This window comes from Triturus cristatus, chromosome 6 (genome assembly GCF_964204655.1).
Source record: "Triturus cristatus chromosome 6, aTriCri1.1, whole genome shotgun sequence".
Taxonomy (NCBI): domain Eukaryota; kingdom Metazoa; phylum Chordata; class Amphibia; order Caudata; family Salamandridae; genus Triturus; species Triturus cristatus.
In genome coordinates this window covers 1,427,829,670-1,427,849,498 of record NC_140589.1, presented here as the reverse complement: position 1 = coordinate 1,427,849,498, position 19,829 = coordinate 1,427,829,670, and the positions used below count along the sequence as shown (strand labels likewise).

The 19,829-nt window shown below is 40.5% G+C and overlaps 1 protein-coding gene across 2 annotated transcripts in view; it reads right to left on the bottom strand.

The window, feature by feature from the left end:
- The window catches only part of PCMT1 (protein-L-isoaspartate (D-aspartate) O-methyltransferase), a 278,511-nt gene extending 262,311 nt beyond the window's left edge, over window positions 1–16,200 (bottom strand). For both annotated transcript variants that reach the window (XM_085612478.1, XM_085612477.1), the window contains exon 1: window positions 15,970–16,200. In XM_085612478.1, the coding sequence (XP_085468604.1) occupies window positions 15,970–16,183 (214 nt within the window). In that variant the 5' untranslated portion in view covers window positions 16,184–16,200. The remainder of the gene's footprint in view (window positions 1–15,969) is intronic.
- Between the last annotated feature and the right edge of the window lie 3,629 nt (window positions 16,201–19,829).

The following is a 19,829-nucleotide window of genomic DNA, read 5'->3' as shown; positions in this document are numbered from 1 at the left end:
GCTGCGGTACGCCTACGTCAAATTGATCAAGATAATTTAGAAAAAGTTCTAGCCATTGTTGATAACAGTATTAACACTGTCTTCTCGTATATATACTTTAGATAACATCTTATCAACTGTAATAGCCACTGTTCAATATGAAGCCTCTGTTTTGTATCATGGGCAAAATCAGCTACATTCTGTTATGCAATTTTGTTGGACCTTGCTAACACTTAAAAGTGGAAAGGTACCTTGGGATTACCTGCTTCCACACTATTTTTACCATTTAATTTGACAGAACAACAAAAACTAATGTCAATGAAAGCCGCAACTTACACAATGTTACATATTGAAAAATTAGAACAGTTAACATTTTCAATAGCGAAAACCGATTTAGCTGTGTGGTTAATACATGGAGAATTTTCATTGACTAAGGTCCCACAATCCTACGCATAGTTCTGTTTTTGGGAAGAATCCCTGCAACAAAGACTACACTGGAACAGTTTGGGGCTCTTAACCGCAGACAGTCTCTGGCCAGATGGCACGTAGTTGGAGATAAAGCAGACAAATTACTGGTGTGGCTCCTGTGATCAGACTCGCCCAGGAATCAGATTACAGCCATTAGTACTGAAGAGAGGCATATTGTTAACATGCAGAACTATATTAACACCACTTTCTACTCGTTTTATGCTTCTATGTACAAAGCCCCTCATGTAAGCTGCCCGACCAAGATTAATTTATCCCTGGAGGGCATCTCTCTCTCCCGGGTTCCGCCCACACAGTTTGCAAAGCTAAAATGGCCATCTCCGAAACAGAGATAGCAGACGCCATCCAAAAGAAGGCAAGAGGCAAGACCCCCGGGGAAGACGGTTGGCCCTTGGAGTTCTACAAGACCTACCACACACTACTGAGTCCTCGCCTCCATCGGGTATATACTGAAAAATATGAAAGAGGCGTATTGCCCTCCTCCCTCAAGGAACCTGTACTGGTGGTCTTACCCAAGCAAGGCAGAGACCCATTACTCCTCGAGTAATATCACCCACTATCCTTCTTGAACTCGACAACAAGATCCGTGGCAGAGTTCTGGCTAATAGATTGGTTGGAGTAACCCAACTTTTGGTGCCCTGCAATCAGAACGGCTTCATACGTGGAAGAAATACCTTTCTCAATCTGCACAGACCCTTCCTACTGATGTAATGGGGGCGCACAACGGGCGTCCAGACTTGGGTTGCCTCACTTGATATTGAGAAGGCATTTGACATCTCGGGCTGGCGATACCTGCAGGCAGTGCTCATTGGTTTTGGGATAGGTTCCCAATTACTAAAATGGGGCTCCGTTATATAATCTAAGCCAACGATACACATGTGATGATAGCTCTTGAAGAAAGGCATGAGGTCACCAGGATAAAGCTAAACAACTGCCTCTCAGAGATGGCGACCTGGACGTCGGAACACTGCCTGAAATTGAGTGCGGACAAAATCAGAAATCCTGCTCTTTGGAAGAGCCCACTTAATTTGGGATGCTTCTTGGTGGCCCCAATCAGGGAGCCACACCAGCACCCAAGCAAGTTGCAAAAAACTTGGGCATCCTTATTGATAACTTGTTAACCATGAAGGACCATGTTCGGGCTCTGTGTGGAAGAAGCTTCGCCACCCTGAGGCTTCTAAATAGGCTTTTTCCATGGATCCCTATGGAACGTAGAAGAACGGTCACACAGGCCATACTCATTAGAAAGCTTGATTACGGGAACACGCTGTTCGTGGGCATGGCAGACTATCTGCCAAACTGGTGTGCAATAAAAATAGATATAGTTCAGCGTCAGAATGCATGAGACAGCTACATTGGCTGCCCGTACGCCAAAGAGCCAGATTCAAGCTTCTGAGTCATGCACATATGAGACTAGATCAACGCGGTCCCAGAATTCTCCGGGACAAAGTCCAATTCTATGCCCCTACAATTCTTTTCCATCTCATTGTTCTTCTCATTTTTTCCATAGTTTTTTGTCCGATTCGTCAGAAATCATAGGGAAACCACCTATATTGTCGAAAACTTCTTGTCTCTAATCGTTCTACAGTAAATACAAACTCGCATCCATGCAACGGTTAACTGACATACCAATATGTCATTTTAACATTTGCTTATATGCACTCTCAATGGTCACGCAGTTCCACCCATTCAAGGCTTCAAACTACGCAGGTCTCTGGTCCAGCTTCATCTTAAACATGGCACGCATCAAATTCCCAATCATTTTCACTTCAAATTTACCAACTACAGGAAATTGTGTTTCTTATAGTAGCCAGTACCTCTATTCCATTCTTTAAGCCACAAGGGAGTAATCCATGGTCCAAGAGAATTTTGTGTGCAAGGGTATCAATTGGGGGACAAAGAATCTCCTCCATAAGCAGGAGATGCAGAATTATTCAAAAGTGCACCCATTGTAATCTCAACCTTGCTCACAACATATGCAATACCAACCCAACCAATCACAATACATTTTCAAAATGAGACTTGAAACAATACGTAAAACCAAACAAATCTTTGTCTACCTGCCGGGAAACATGATGGAAAATTCAAACTCACCAGTGAAAATGGAACCTTAAGTACTTTCAATCACGCCAAGATAGGTTCTCGACCAGTGGTAACCCACCTTTAGAGTCAGTGTTCCCTCATGCACAAAAGAAATGAACAATACTCTCCAGATTAGTTTGTAAATAGCTAGACTATTAAGGACTTCATAGGAATTTAACTAGTAACATGATGTGACAATATATATGCTCATTCAGCAGACAACCTTGATATATTATCTTAAATTGCCATAAGTCTGTGAACCTTAGACATAAAGGTTAAAAACCTTAGTAAATAGATCAACATCTCTTTTCATGCGCAAAATTGAAACAGCTACAGCAATTCTCACCAAACATTAAAATGCAATTTCGACACAATCAAAACAAAGACATGAAACACAATTAACATAAAACACTAACAAAAGACCATTGACATAGCACACAAACCTAAGGCTGGTGACGTAGTACACAGCAACATAAGATAGCAGTTTCAGACAACACATTCATGAGCAGTATAAAACTCACCATGCAAGACAATTCATTTCTTAATAAGTCCTAGTCATGCTCACGTAACGCAACTTCCAACAGCCTCAACAGGTAATACTAATAAGGAACTAGAGCTGGTATACCCGCATTAATGTACGCGATTCCAGAATTCCCCAACTCTTGACAACTTTTGGAGCAAACTTTTTACCAATTGCCCTAGGCATTTTGCACTAAAATTCTGTATGCACTTTGTACCAATACATTCAAAGGGCCAGTGTGCATGATTGGGCGGTGTGAGTCCCAAAGGATGAAGCCCTAGTGCTAATAACGGAAACCTTTGCAGCACAAAATTCAAAGTCAAAACCATAAGGGTTTATTTATTATTGGGAATTATAATGGACGGCAAAAAGTAGAAATATTCAAATAAGGATGAATAATACATTAAAACAAAGCAAATTGGGAGACATCAAGACATAAGGGAATAAGCGCTAATCAATACTGCATGGCTATCCCAAAGGGATTTCCTAGAGCTAGTTAAGAGAACAAATGCAAGTTAGAAGAATTAAGTCTTCAACAGCATAAGAAATTCCAAATTCCAAAAAGGAAGCAGATTGCTGCAGCTTTAAAAAGCAGAGAGTTTCATGAAGTGGAGCCAAGTAAGAACAAGCATTTGCAATGCAATAGGTCTTGCATTACTGATAGTTTGAGGTATTGGTGTTGTAAATAATAATGCAAACCCAATAGCTCCTACTTTCAGTTATTCGAGCCCTAGTGCATTGCAAATGATTGCATAGTGAGCCAGGAACCAGCATTGTATGTCTCAGTGCAGTACTGCAAGCTGCTCTTACAGCTTCCTAGTGAGAAAGGCACCAACACTGCATGTCTAGGTGCAGTACCGCAAGCTGTTTCTAGAGGTCACTAGTAAGCAAGGCACCAGCACTGTTTGTCTAGGTGCAGCACCGCAAGCTGCTCTTAGAGGTCCCTAGTGAGCATTATAAACTTTGAAGATATGGTAAATCCACCCTACCCATAATGCAGTGCACGCAAGACAGTACCACAAGTACATTCAAATAGCTATGTTCATATATATACAATTCATAGCTATGAAATGTGACAAAACAATTATATTAATTCTGATTAGGTTGTACTTTGTTGAGCTGATTAAGGGAAATTTATAGAAGGTCTAATATAAATGTGAGATGTGTAGGTGCAGTACCGCAAGTTGCTCCTAGATGTCCCTAGTGACCATCATAAACTTTGAAGATATGGTAAATCCACCCTACCCATAATGCATTGCATGGAAGACAGTACCACAGTACATTCAATATATACAATTAGTAGCATTGAAAGGCGACAAAAGAACTAGATTAATTTCGGATTAGGTTGTACTTTATGTGGTGCTGATGAAGGGACATTTTTAGAAGGTCTAACATGTGTAGGTGCAGTAGAGATCCCTAGTGAGCATCAAACTTTTGGTCACATATGGTACTCCCCTAATTTATTGCATGTAAAGCAGTACCAGGAGTACATTAAAATTGCTATGTCCATATATATACACACAATTAACAGCTTTAAAATGTGACAAAACTATTATATTAAATTTGGATTAGGGTGTGCTCTAAGAAGAGCTGATGAAGGAAAATGTACATAAAGTGTCATTTAAATGTGAGATGTGTACGCCCAGATGTCCCCAGTGAGCATCATAATCTCTGTAAGATATGGTAAATCCACCCTACCCATAATGTATTGCATGGAAGACCGTACCACAGTACATTCAATATACACAATTAGTAGCTTTGAAATGTGACAAAAGAATTATTATATTAATTCTGGATTAGGTTGTACTCTGTGGAGCTGATAAAGGGAAATTTATAGATAGTCTAACATGATGTGTAGGTGCAGTAGAGGTCCCTAGTGAGCATCGAACCTTTGGTTACTTATGGTACTCCCCTAATGCATTGCATACAAGACAGTACCACGAGATCATTGAAATAGCTATGTCCATATATATACACAAATAATAGCTTTGAAATGTCACAAAAGAATTATTATATTAATTCCGGATTAGGTTGTTCTCTATGTGGAGCTGATGAAGGGAAATTTATAGAAGGTCTAATATAAATGTGAGATGTGCTAGCGAGTAAAGTAATCACTGCTATTCTTGTTTAGGACCAAGTGATTATCCTGTCTGAAGGCCTTTAATAAAATAGTTCCTTGAGGTTGCAATTAAAACCTAGGGCTTAACAACACATGTAATAGGGGGTGTCCTCATGGGAGGTTTCAAAAAGAGACAGTGAGTTACTAAGGCAGTACTACAAAGCCTAATAACCAATGAAAAGCCACCATTTACAAAGGACGGGGACAGGAGCCAATTAAAAAGATGAGCGGTAAGGAGGCGGAGCTTTATTCACATATCTTGAATACAACAGGTCTCAAAGAGACAGCGCAAGCGCTGCCTAGGCAACACCTAAAAAAAGACCTGCCACCTAGCCTAGATCGTTTCGCATGTGGAATTATGGCAAAACACAAACTGCTGGAAGGAAGGGTGCGGTTAGGTGCATAATGATGCACCAGTGAGCTCAGCTAACTGGGGCCGCAGCCGTGCCGAGCCTGGTGCTTGTAGCACAGTGCTTTGAACTGAATAAGCTTGGCAATAGGCAACTAGTTGCGAGCATATACGTGAAGGCGATTGAAACCGATTTGGGAACATGTCAAGTTGATGGGCTACTGCATTTTGCACAATCTGAAGGCTACTCACCAACTTTTTATTGACCCAAACTACAGAATATTTCCATAGTCCAGGACAGAGATCATCAAAGACTGTACATTATTTCTTTGAGCAAGGACCGAAAGGAGCCAGAGAATTTTCCTTAAACATTTAAGCAACATACCGCAGTCTTATTGATGTGCTGACCAACAGCGAGTCTTGCTTCCACACAGAATCCCAGATTACTGACCACAGAGCTGGGGATGGGTAATGGCCCTAGGTCAACCGGCCACCATTGGGGGACCCATAATTGAGCAAGATTGCCAACCACCAGTAATTCGGTCTTATTTCTGTTAAATTTGAAGTTGTTCTTCATCCAACCAGCTACCTCAGTAAGAAAGGCTGAAATTAGGTGGTTTTGATTCATCATGCGCTTCAGGGCCACAATCATTTGAGTGTCACCAGCATAAGAAAAGAAGGTTAAGGCATGCACCTTTATGATATCGGCTGTGGAGGTAAGGGGGCATGGTGTCGAACATAAATATTAAAAGGAGTAGGGCTCAAGGATGAGCCTGGCTGCACCTCGCATGGCAACTGTAATAAATCAGAAAAACCTTGAATGTGCAATTTTGTAGAAAGAAACAGACTAGAGCAGTGTCCGGAATGCAAATGTCAGTTAACCTCTGAAGTAAAGAAGAGTGAGACTATTAAAAGCCATGCTTAAATGCAATAAAATCAGGACAGCAGTACCTCTATTATCCAGCTGCCATCTCAGATGCTCTACAGCACCGAGAAACGCACTTTTGTGCTAAATCCAGAACAGAAGCCTGATTGGGAGGAATGTAGCAGATCATTGCCCTCCAAAAATACAGACAGTTGATGGTGGACGTGCTTTTCTAGGATCTTTGCACAGATGGGCAAAAGCGAGATAGGGTAATAATTATTTTGTGGCCTCCAAAACAGATATTTTTTAACAGAGGAGAAACCATTATATGTTTCCATGCTGTAGGGACCTTAGCTTCCCCATATAGGCATTCAGTAGCCGAAGCAGGCGAGAAGGGTCCAGCAGAGGACAAACCTTACTGATGATGCCTGGTGGAAGAGGATATCATGGAGAAACAAGCTTTATGGACGCAAGCATATTTAATAGAGTGGATTCATCTAAGAGGCTGCAGTTGGCTAATCTGGGTTTTGGAGAATTGCCAGAGGCTGTACTTAGCCCCATAGCTCCAGAATTAGTCAGAGAAGCATAGATCTCCGCCTTATTGTAAAAGAAATAAGCAAGGTCATTACAATTTTGCTGAGAAGGAGATGATGTAACCCATGTAGGATCCAAGTGAGACTTGATAATAGTAAAAAGCTATTTAGAGGAGTTGTGAGCATTTTCAATCTTGTTGGCATAGTAGGCTTCCCAAGCAGAACAACAGGCCCTGTTTAATAACTTAGAGGTAACTTTGAGCTTGGCTTTATCCTCCTAGGTAAAGGACTTATGCCAGGAGCATTCTAACTGCATGCATCTCTTCTTTAAACCATTGAGCTGGAATGAAAGTGATTTTTTTTTAACCTGACTTAAGTAGCAAAGCACTGGCAAGGGAATTTCAAATTCATAATTCCAAAGCCCCTGGTCTCTTCCAAAGTGCCAGAAAGCTTATAACCCTGTATATGTAAAAAAAGAGCACAAGACTTCGGGTTGAATTTAGATCAAGGTCTTTAAACTGTTGAATGGCCTACAGCTAATGGTTCTGCTGATCTGATATGAGCCTTCAGATGGACTCCAAAGGGATCAAACCAGAAAAGCAACACACAAGCCTCTTCTGTGAGAGACGACAAGTTGGAGAAAACAGGGTCCAAAATACAACCAGCCTGGTGTGTAGGAGTGTGCATTATAGGAGGAAAGCCGAGAAAGAATCCATAGTGGACGAAGTCAAACTACAGTTGGCATCAAAGTGAAAACTGACATTTCCCAAAATAGTAAAATTAGAACGGTTAAGTACAATATTAGAAACGGCCTCCACTACAACCGAACTCCAGCAACCTATAGGGCCAGGAAAACAATAAATTAAACTGCTGGCTAGCATCAAGTCCTTTGCTTATCCAAGAGAGAAAAAACATACCCTCGCAATAAGAAATATCCAACTGTTACCTGCGTCAAGAAAACACAGATTTAAAAATAATAGCAATTAATCCTCCACGCCTCAAACAGTCACTCCTAATAATACAATAGTCATCATGGGAAGCTTGTGCTATGGCAGTCATTGAAGACTTATTCAACCACTTTTTGCTTAAAAACAGTACATCAGGCTTATGGTCAGTGATGAAACCAAAAACTTCTAGATAATTCTTCACCAAAGAACGCCAGTTCAAAGAAAATAAACAGAAAGCTGCATGTGTGCCAATTGGAAAACGTATGCAGCCATGGGGGTGGGAGAGACCGAACACATGCAGACCTGAAAGCCACAGCAGAACACAGCCATCAGAATTAGATGTGTGGGCTAGGTTGTGTTAGCATGCCGGCAATAACACTGGCCATAAAGAGTGCAGCTCGTCAGCAGAGTAGATAACTTTCCCGGAGGTAAAACAACCAGGGTTCCTGGCCTATGGGCCCGTTTGAGCACAGACATGCACAAGTGCTCTTGCCATAGGCGCGCCAGTGGTTCGTCTGCGCACTGACCTTAGCCATATGGTGGCTCAGCTGCGTGAAATCTGACATTACTCTAAAAGACTGGTGCGCAAGAGATGTCTACAGGCTGGCACAACTTAAGCCCCATAGAACCCTGACCCCCAAACAAACAACCCTGGAGAATTTGAATTTAAAACAACTTAAAAACATTAAAAATTGTTCAAAATTTCAAAGCAAACGATATCTGTTAAAAAGTGCCCAGCCTCCAACACCTCCTATGAGCGCATATGTGTGAAATTAACATGAAGCTCAGACTTGAGCACAAAAGAGGTCTCTAGGCCCAAACAAGATGGCTGCCAAGTTATCTCCCGGCAGCACTCACTGCTCAATGAGAAAAAAAAATGTAAGAAACTTCAGCCCAACAGAACTCCAGCGCACAAACAAAAAGAAAACAGAAGAACTACAATTTATAACAAATGAATAACATTAAAAATTCTTCAAACTCTAAAAGCAACAGCACACAGTCTAACGTGGAGTTCAAAAGCAAAAGTCTATGTCAGATAACTGTATGACATGGGGGCTACTTGATAAGAAAACAAGGAGGTGGTCTTTAAGCATAAATCCAATCGACTATCACAGTCTGACATCATAGAAACGGGCAAAAAATTGTGAGCAAAAGGTCTCTAGCACGCCTAAGAAAAGTCTGGCACATATCCCAGAATAGGCAATTTTTGGGGGAGTAAGAAAGAAGTATCTTGCAATAACATGAGGTGGTATCATAGCTGTGAAGTAAAAGTTATATGACCTAAACCAATCACTATCTCAGAAATTGGGCTACTTCAAGTACCGCCTAAATATTTAATAAATAATGTTCCCTTTACCCTACAAATGAGGGAAAGGACATTGCACTATTGAAGCATGCTAAACAAACAATTTAAAATAAATATAAACAAAGTTGTGGCTGTAGGCAGCAACAGCCTTTATTATTGTAACATTACAAGAACATCTCTGTTGTAATGGGATTTCACAGTAGTGTAATGTAGTGGATGTAATAATTAGAATATGGGGATAACATTCGAGGTTGTTGGGGAGTGGGTAGTTGGTGAAGGAAGTAGGGACGAGAGAACGTGTGTTGCATATATACCGAATACTTGATGTTATACAATAAACATCATCAAAAGCTTCTATGCGTGGTGTCTGCTTGCAACAATTGGCGACGAGCTGGGTAAAAGGACCCACTTTGGTGATTCGCTTAGTACTTCTGCAGCACCGTTTCCCATTATTTGGATTTAATTCTGTGGAGCTACCAAATTGTTCAAGGTATGCTGCAGAGCTATTTGGAGCCTGATTGTGAGCCCTGCTGCGACTAGGAGGTATGTGCTGTGGTGGCATTGGGTCACTAAAGTTTCTTTCAGCCCCAGTACAAAAGTAGAAGCACTGCCACTTATCGAGCTGTGTTGTGTTCTTTCAAACGCTCGGGAGCGGCGCGCTATTACCACCGTTGCTGTGACATGCCGGGTACGCGTCATTGACGCCAAGTGTCAGACGCAGGAACAAGAAGAAAATCTCTACGCTAGGTCATGTTGGGTAACCTTAGGCACCGTCATCTTGGATTCACAGATATTTTTTTTCTTTTTTGCATGACTTCACACCGTATTTCTTCACAAATTTGTATTTGTGTGCACATTCACAACCACTTTTACAACATGATTTTGTTAAACTTCTACTAAAATATCGTTATCTTCAAGGCTTGATCTTCACAAGGAAGTTTACTGAGGTAATTTTACAGGCATTTCTGATATTCCTTCATGTCGAGTGGTGAAGAATGGCCAGTGAACTAGTACATGCTTCGTGGTGAAGACTGGACACTGAACTATTCCACTCTCACAAATGCTAGTTGAGTTGTTTTTTTTCTCTTCTTCTACTGAATTATCCGGATGGGAATCATTAGGTCAGTTCAAAGTTATAACATCAACACCTCAACCATTCTGGCCATCGGGTTCTACACCCATATTGAAATGGGGCGAACGGAAAGAATATTTTTGAAATTACATTGAGGCTGTAGATAATGCAAAGATATCTGCAGATCAAAAAAATATATACTTTTACACTCTATTCGTCCTCTTGGACTCAAAGTGTATTCACAAATGTCTAAAGCTACAATTGCAGCGGATATTAATGTATTTGATGCAGATATTCACCATTTGGATGGTTATTTTTAAATCAAAGTGTGTATGAGCATCAATAGATTCAACATTTTCCAACGAAAACAGGAAAGGGATGAACCTATTGATGAGTATGTTGCACAGTTTAAAAAAACTAGATATGGATTGTAGATTTGGCACCTTGCAAGATCAATTTACATGTGACCAAGTGGTAATGCATGCATACAATCCTGCTATTTAGGAGTGTCTTTGGATAAATGGTGATTCTTCTTTGGGTGAGGTAGTAGCAAGTGTGCAAAAAGCTGAATTATCTAGCAAGTCGGTGTCTGCTCTAAAAAAGAACCTAAAGATGGCAAAACTATTTGCAAAGTACCTTATAAGCCAGTGAATATTTCCACGAATTTCAACCAGGATAAAAAACCTAATAAAACAACTCAGGTGTTATGGATGTGATAGTAAAGAACATCTTGCATTTAGTAAAAAGTGCCTCGCTATCAAGCAAAAATGTAGCAATTGCGTGAACATAGGACATTATGCCAAAGTATATAGAAAAAAGAATTTATGTATAAAATGTGAGGATGTTAATGCTGAGTGTGGGTAGTCATCTACTAGTGATACAGAAGGGTGTGAAGACGTAGCTAGTTTGTGCAATATTTTAGTTTTAAACATTCATGGTACAGTTGGAAAAAAATAATAATACAGAATTGTCAATGGTGGAGTTCATTTAACAACTTATGCAGATTCAGGATCTCCATTTGCCATTATCCATGAAGACTTGTGGAAGAAAACATTTGTATGCAAGGCAGGAGAAAGGTTATTGCCAACTGACATTAAACCAGAAGGATATAGTGGTGATATGATTGGGTTTAGATGGTGCACATTTAGGTTCAAGGACAGATTTACTAGAGGAATATTATATATTGCAAAAAAGAGACCTCCTGTATTAGGTCGGGTTGATCAAAAGAAATTGCACATAATTCTTGATCCCAACAATGATGAACAAGTGTTGATTATGGATGAGGGCAAGAAAATTGGTGACATTCAGTCAGAATTCTCTAATGTTTTCAGTAATGAGTTAGGGAAGCTAAAAGGTTTCAAGCATAAAATACAGTTGAAGAGTGGAGCAGAAGCAAAAAAAAAAATACAAAGTCAGGCATGTACTATTGATGGACCGTGATGAAGTTTCGAGGAATTACAAAGACTGGCGTCTTCTGGTGTTATTGAGCAAGTAGAAATCTCAGAATGGATTTCTCAATTAGTGGCGGCCAGACGTAAAATGGCAAATTGAGATTGTGTTGACTTACGCCATCTCAATAAAAATATAGTAGTTGACCAATTTCTTTACCGAGGATAATCGAGATGGTTGCTTCATTAACCCGTTCCCCGCTCATGACGGAACCACTCCCGTTATGAGCCACGGGCGCCGTGTGCTCATGCCGGAGTGGTTCCGTCATGCTGCGGCCGTTGGCGGCCGCTCCGCCCAAGCGGCGCTAATGCCCCGCCTGTGCGGGCGATTAGCGCAAGTGGGTGGAGTCATGACGGAACCACTCCGTCATGAGCACAGCTCGCCCGTGACTCATGACGGCGTGGTTCAGTCATGAGCATAGCGGCGCCGCAAACCCCCCCAGCGCTGCGGCGGAATTTGCGCCGCAGTGAAGGGGTTAATAGGAGCTTAACCGTTTTCCGCCATCGATTTATCATCCGCCTACCACCAGATACCCTTGTCCACTGAATCCAAACAGCATACTGCTTTCATCACTCCGGAAGATTGCTTCCAGGTAAAGAGAATGCCATTCGGATTAGCTTTTGCAGCAGCAGTATTCCTAAATTTAATGCTTAGTCTATTCTCTAAGGTTACTAGAGTGAAGTGCTTTTAAGATGATATTTTAGTTTTTGAAGACAACAAAGAAGAACATGAGAAAAGATTGATAAAGGTGTTGGAAATTTTGGATTGCAGGGGTTTAACTATTGAGTTTCCCAAGTGCAGATCTACAGAGATGGAAGTGACATATCTTGGTCACACTATTGATGGAAATGGTGTAAGACCCAAACCTTCCTGAGTCAGGATCATCAATGATGCCTCTATTCCAAACAGTAAGTATGATGTACGTTCCTTATGGGGATGGTGGAGTACTGTACGAAATTTGTCCTGAGGTTTTCTGATAAAATTTATTACTGACGCAAATGTTTCAAAAACAAATTCGTCAAGTCAGTGTGAGGAAGAATTTTTAGATGTTAAGGCTGCCATTGCAAAGGCTTCCTCTTTGAAGACTTTTGACACCTGTGTTGATAATGCTGTTACTACAGATGCCAGGAGTAAAGTGTTAGAAGCTATGTTATCACAAAATGACATGCCAGGAAAAGAAAATATAGTTTCTTATGCACCAAGGTCATTATCTCCTTCTGAGGAAAACTATACTACTATTGAACGTGAAGCCTTGGCTTGCGCTTTGAAACATTTTAGGGAGTTTGTTTGAGGAAAACCTTGTACCATTAGTTCGGAACATAAACCGTTAGTGAAATTATTAACTAGAGAAGGTACCATTAAGGCCTCAGCTTGGATCGCTCGATTATCCATGCAGATGCAAGATTACAATTACAAAAAATGTTATGTTCCAGGCAAGGAGAATGTTATGGCCAACATCCTTTCTAAAATGCCTATTCAGATGGAAGAATGCGAGGATGAATTTTGGAATGGGTTTCAGGTTGCATTAGTGCAAGACAGTGGCGCACCGGCCGTTAAAGTGGATAAGTGGAATTCAGAGTGCAGAAATTATGGCGGTTTACAGAAAGTATTGAGGTATGTTATTAGTGAATGGCCAAACAAGAGTAACATTAAAGAGTTGATTCGACCATTTTGGGTAGTTAGATTTGAACTTCCTAAAGACAATGGTATGCTTTTAAGAGGTCAAAAAGGATCCCTCCATTTCGTTTACGCAAAACTGTTATTAATTTTGCTCATGAAGGTCATTTCGGTATATCAAGAATTGTTTTGGTTGCCCGGTATTGACCGTGAGGTTGAGAAATTTGTGAGGGAATGTACCAATTGCATCAGGGCTGATAAACCTTTAGTTATTGCGAGACCTCCAATGTGTGTTATAGACAGTCCTCAGAACCCATGGGAATCAGTAGCCAGTGACATCATGGGACCCATTAGTATGTCACAAAAGTATGTTTTGGTGCTCAGTGATCTGTTTACTAGGTGGCCTGTAACCAAGGTTGTTGACCACGTGGATACTGAGACTGTTTAAGATCAAGTGTTTGTGTCTGAGGGAATTACCACAACCATTTTAAGCGACAATGGTGTCTAGTTTGTTTCTCATAAGGCAAAGTATTATTTTGAAAGAGTAGGAATTAAGCACAAAGCTACAGCACTTTATATACAAGCAGTAATGGCACTGTTGAGAGAGTCGACTGTGCCATAAAAGGAGCTATTCAATTGGACAATGCTAGTAACGATTAGATGACCAAACTTCGGAAAACTGTCTGGTCCTACAGACTTACCACAAATTAATCTACCGGTATATCTCCATTTTTTATGACGAGAGGGCGGAATCCCAGGTCAAAATTTAACTCAGGATGGCTGATTCATTCGGGCGTAGAGTCCATTGAAGAAGTGAGAGGAAATGTAAAAACTGTAAGTGAAAAAGTAATCTCTGCTAGGACTCCAAAAATTGTATTAAGAAGGTGGGATTAAGGTAGGAGATTGTGTTTGAGTTAGGAAACCTGGTTTTGTTATAAAAGGTCAGAGTTAATTTTATGATCCTAAAGAACTAATTGAAAATTTGGAAAATTCTGTGAAACTTAGCAGTGGAAAAGTATCTAATCTCAAAAGAATAGCTCACTATGATGCTTGGAAGGAGATCGGTATTGAACATTCCAGGAATGTCAGTGATCCTTTCAGTGATGTCCAAGAAAATATAAATGACACTGTTCATTGACATGATAGTACTTCTGTTTCTGATGGATCTGACGGAGTTCAGTGTGAAACCAATAATGTGATCACTAATGAAGGGAAGGGATCTTCACAAGATATGTCGGATGATGCTTCAAGTTTAAAAAAAATATTGTTGCACAGGGTAATTTGGAGAAAAATGTGGGTAGTGGTAACATTGATAAAGACGTATGTAATAAGAGATTTAAAAAAACAACCCAAGTGGTTAGAGGACTATGTGCATGAAAACTTATAGAATATATATTAATTATTGTATATTTCTTGCATTCTGATGATACTATTTCAGCGTTTTTTTTATATATGTTGATCAAAAAGAGGGGGGTTGTTGTAATGGGATTTCGCAGTAGTGGATGTAATAATTAGAATAAGGGGATAACGCTCTAGGTTGCTGGGAAGTGGGAAGTTAGTGGAGGAAGCAGGGACGAGGACGTGTGCTGCATATATGCCGAATACTTGAGGTTATACAATAAACATCATCTTGAGCTTATATGCGTGCTGTCTACTTGAAATACATGAGGTGGTATAGCTGTTAAGTAAAAGTTATAGGACCTAAACCAAACTCTATCTAAGAAATTAGGCTACTTCAAGGACCGCCTGAATAAGTAATAAATAATCTTCCCCTTTAACCTACAAACAAGGGAATTGGCATTGCACTATTGAAGCAAGCTAAACAAACCATTTAAATATATGTAAACAAAGTTGCGGTTGTGGGCAACATCCTTGATTATTGTAACACTACGAGAACATCTACATTGCTTCCTCCAAAGCACATAAAAACAGTGCAAATAACACCCTGAATTGAATCCGATTTCAACTATTCTATGAAAAAAATTTAAGAGGAAAATGTGACTTTTCTAAAAATAACATTTTCCTCAGCTGTCAGTGTAAACAAAAGGTCAAGTAAGGCATAGAATTTTGAAGCGTATTATGCTAACTTAAACACACAAACTTTATTTTTAATGACTAGAACAAGGAGCAGTATCCTATCACAGCAGGATGGTTAATCGTGAAGTGCTACTGCATCATAACTATGCAATTAAACAACTTGACGAAGGCAGCGCGTGACGCCTGCCATTTCAAATAATCGCAGGAGGGCTTAGGGAAATTCAGTTTGAATGTGCCCCTTTCAAACAAGTCTAGATTGTACTTACATTTAGTGTGAACAGTTTTGAATTCATCATTTCAAAGCATTTCAGCTGTATACACGGTTTCATACATTCACAACCATAAGAAACTTGTCGCTACCATGCTATAAAAAGAAGATACTGTATTATACGGGTCAGGGAAAAATAACATTGTTAAGCCATGCTCCCGGTGGCGTGTGGAGCACGCAACTGAGTCAGGGGACACCTGTCACCGATTACAACCCGCACGGGCCAACCGCCACAGTACATTTAAACAGCCCCAGACTTGTAAGGATCTACGGCTTGGCCCCCCCATCTACCCCTCCTTCTCATACGCAGTCCTCTGCCCCTCCCCGAAGCGGCACTCACTGCGCAGGTTATTGACCAGCTCGGCGTGGCAACTGCCCCCGGACTTCCAGGCCATGGCGAGGCACAGTCTGCGCAGCAGGTACAGAGCCGCCCTCAGCGCTGCGGTTGCGCACAGTAGTTTGGCCAGGAACGACACTACTTCCAGGGCCGAGACGTCATCCGCGGACTCGGCTGGGGGAGGAGCCCCAGCGTCTGCGCTGGAGGGGCGAGGCATGTCTCTGCGTAACCTGAGCCCCGCCCCCAACGCGCTTGCGTCTCACGCCATCACTACGTAGAAACCGTTTCTCATGGTATTGTTGCACATGCGCTCGTCGTCCAGATTCTGTTTTAACCTTGTTTGCAAGTTTGTGTATGTAGTTGACGAGGACCCCGTGTGATTAATGTTTCTTTCGTGTTAAGTGGAGCGTCGAAGACCCGGTCACCTAAGGGTGGAGAGTTTTACATAGCTGCCACGGTTTCAGATTGCTTATGTGTGATATTTTCATAATTACAGTGTAATTATAGGTGATTCAACGACTATGGATAAAACCTTTTCGGGAGCAGAATGGCTGCTACTTACTCAATGTTGGGAAGTGCTTGCGCTCCACTGAAGTGGTTTCTAGCAGTGGTGGACTGCTGTGCTCTGCTCTATAGGGTGACCAACTGACATGGAGGTGCTCCAGCGGAAAAGGCAAAATTACATATTCCCCCTATGTCACAGACAAGTCATCGCACTAACTCATCCATACACTCATTCTTTGGTGGGGCCCATAACACCAACACGCACTCGTCTTACACAAATCTGTACACAGGAGAAAAAGTGCTGGAGATGTGGGTACCTTATTACCTATCAGGATTAACATTTCTTTACATTATACACATTATATACATCTGCACCTATAGAATCCTGACCTTAACATCAAGGCACTCCACCACTTGGTCGACAGACCAATTAGTTGGACTGGTTGATGGTGCTTTAGAACCAGCTAAAACGCAATTAAAGCCTAGGAAACATTTGATTAATTTTCAGTACTCAATTAAAGAATCACAAACTAATATCTTATTAATCCAAATTTGTTTATCTAATATTAATTTGCTCTGCATTAGTATTTAGGTGCTACAGAATATAACATAATTCAGTTTATTTCAAGAAGAAATCAAATGTTTGGAACATAGGCATACATTTAGAAATGCTTTTATATTTACCAAATCTCAAACGTCGGCGACCCTCCGACCACACAGAGGATTATTCAAAGACTTGGCTACAATCTCCATGATAAACTGTCCAACCCACAGCAATAATCAAACCATCCGGTGAAATAACATTTCCCGGAAATCAATGAAACCCAAGGTAAACCATAGAAATCTTCATCAGCTTAACGTAGACCCAACGCCACGGAAGATCAGCCCAGTGAACCACCCCCCTTGGTCGGATGAGGGTCTTTATACCCTTTTCCCCGCTTACTTCAGATCAATATGCAACAATTTTAGGAGTAGAAACTGTTCGGATTGGCCAGTCCGGGTCAACTTGCAATTTCTTAAAAGTTTCACATGACCCACTGGTTCTCCATGAGACTTGGAATAGCAAAAGCGCAAATGTATTTCTTCTCCTCCGGTTCACAGGCAAAAGTTCCAAGGTAACAACAAGCAAGTCTCCTTGTACAGCTTTTCCATCGTACCCTTGGTAGTTCACACCGTCCTTCACTTGGCAACCCTCCATCCTCTTATCCTTGACAAGGAACACAATGGTACAGGGCTGAGGTCACTTGGAGATCTCCAGAGCCATCCGATTCTGTGCAGAAGTTATCGCGCTCACATGACAGCGGCACCACAGGAGCTCCATTTTAAGTACTGCGGCCTAGCAGGCCCGAATGCCAACTTAAGCAAAAACAGACATAACAGTAAGTAGAATATAGAAATGAAGATACTAATGTTTAATCCCACTTTAATCCCAATGTATTTTAGTATTTTCCTAGCTTGTAGCAATGTTTAAAGCAGTAATACTCACCATTTCTGCATTGCTGAAAGCACAGACCAGCACAAAGCAACATGAATCATGCAATTCTCTATTTCACCACAATCTAAAGTTAGTTTGCGTACCACAGTTAATTAATTTAGTTGTTCTGCCATGCAATTAGCATTTTAGTCCCACGTGTATCTTGTGTTTATCAAGGTGTAAGAGTTGGTTAATACTTTTCACTTCAAACTAAGTAGTACGAGTTAATTCTTAGAATGATTACGTAATTAATTTCATGCAAAATAGAGGAGGTATACACAATATTGTTTTACCTGCTCCATCAATCCCCCCTTTGGTGATTTTTAACATCACCACTAATCACTAAAATTTTTGCAATTTTTTTTTTTCTACGGAAATGGTTTTACTCAGTTCCCTTGCATTTGTTAGGTTACATCATAGTGTTTCCCATATCATTCTCTCTTGTTTTCTTGTACATGTTTTCTTTCAACTCTTCTAATTCTATATCTTCTACCTCCCTTTCTCCTGTTTCCTTCTCTTTTCTTTTCTTGACTTCACTTTTTGTCTTATTTTGTAGTTTTTTTCTTTTTATGCAGACACATCCTAGTCTCAATATTAACACTAATATAATCACAAAGGTCACAGGTATCAGTATTTTACCCACAAATGAACTACCTAATTTTGTTAATAAACTCTTAATAGTAGAAACATTTCTACCAAGTTTCTCACAAACACTTTCAACCTCCAGTGGAACAATTTCTTTATGCAAGTCAGTTATATTCCTAATGTATTTCTTTAAGTTTTGACTTTCGTCAGGAATGTAAGTACACCAATGTTGCACTTTCAGCATTCCACAGACTCCTCCCTCTTTGGCCAATATAATGTCAAGGGCAAGTCGATTTTGCATAATCATAGCTCTAATGGCAACCATTTCGGTATTTACCATTAGGAACCCTCCAGCTGTGCTGGATGATAAGCGATCCACAACTGTAGACAATTTTCTAATTTTATGGGCATTCAGAGATATTCCAACTGCTGGTATCAGTGCTCCAAACATATCCCCTATAATTTCTGACCAACTCTCCCTCTTTCTATGTGTTAGTTGCCTACCTATTTCGTGCAAACTGTCCTCTCCCCTTCCCACATGAAATATGTTTGGGAAGACCAAGCCTAGGTAGCATGTTTCATACCAGTGGTCCGGTAACCTTTAATAAGCTCTGTTCCCACAGATGTAATATATTCCAGGGAATACCATATCATTTCCTCCTTTAAATCCCCATCCTACCATGATTTTAAGTAAGTCATGGCATTCACTTGCACCTACAAAGTAATTATCATAGACAGTATTATCTTTACTGATGCACAATTTCCCTTTCTGGGGCCAATCTAAAGCCATTGCTGGATTTGTTTCTCCCTTTAAATGATTTTCCTATACAACATCCCAAAATGTTGTTTCCATCTTTTCCCCAGACACTTTTCTTTGCATCTTAACTCTCCTCTCCTCTACCATGTTCAGGAAGGTTTTCTCTTCTTTTCTCAAACTACAAGTAAGATTATTCTTAAACACTTCTTCTAAAGTTAACTCCCTTGTTTCCAAGAAAAATTCACCTAATGTTCTACCCGGAATCACCTTGTTTAGTTCAGGAACTACAGATATCTGTGAGAAAACATTATCTACATCAGTGCAATAGTATTCTAATTTTCCTGTTTTATAAAACAAACTAGCTAAAACACTACAAGTTATCCCATTTGTCAAAGGAAGGGGATGATAAGTGACACCTTTTGACACAGATGCAGGTAACTGCATGCAGACGTAACAGTCCCTAACCTCCATAGTCTTTACATACTCGTACTGTAACTTTGAAAAAACATTATTAGAAAAATCACTTATGGACTTGTCTTTGTG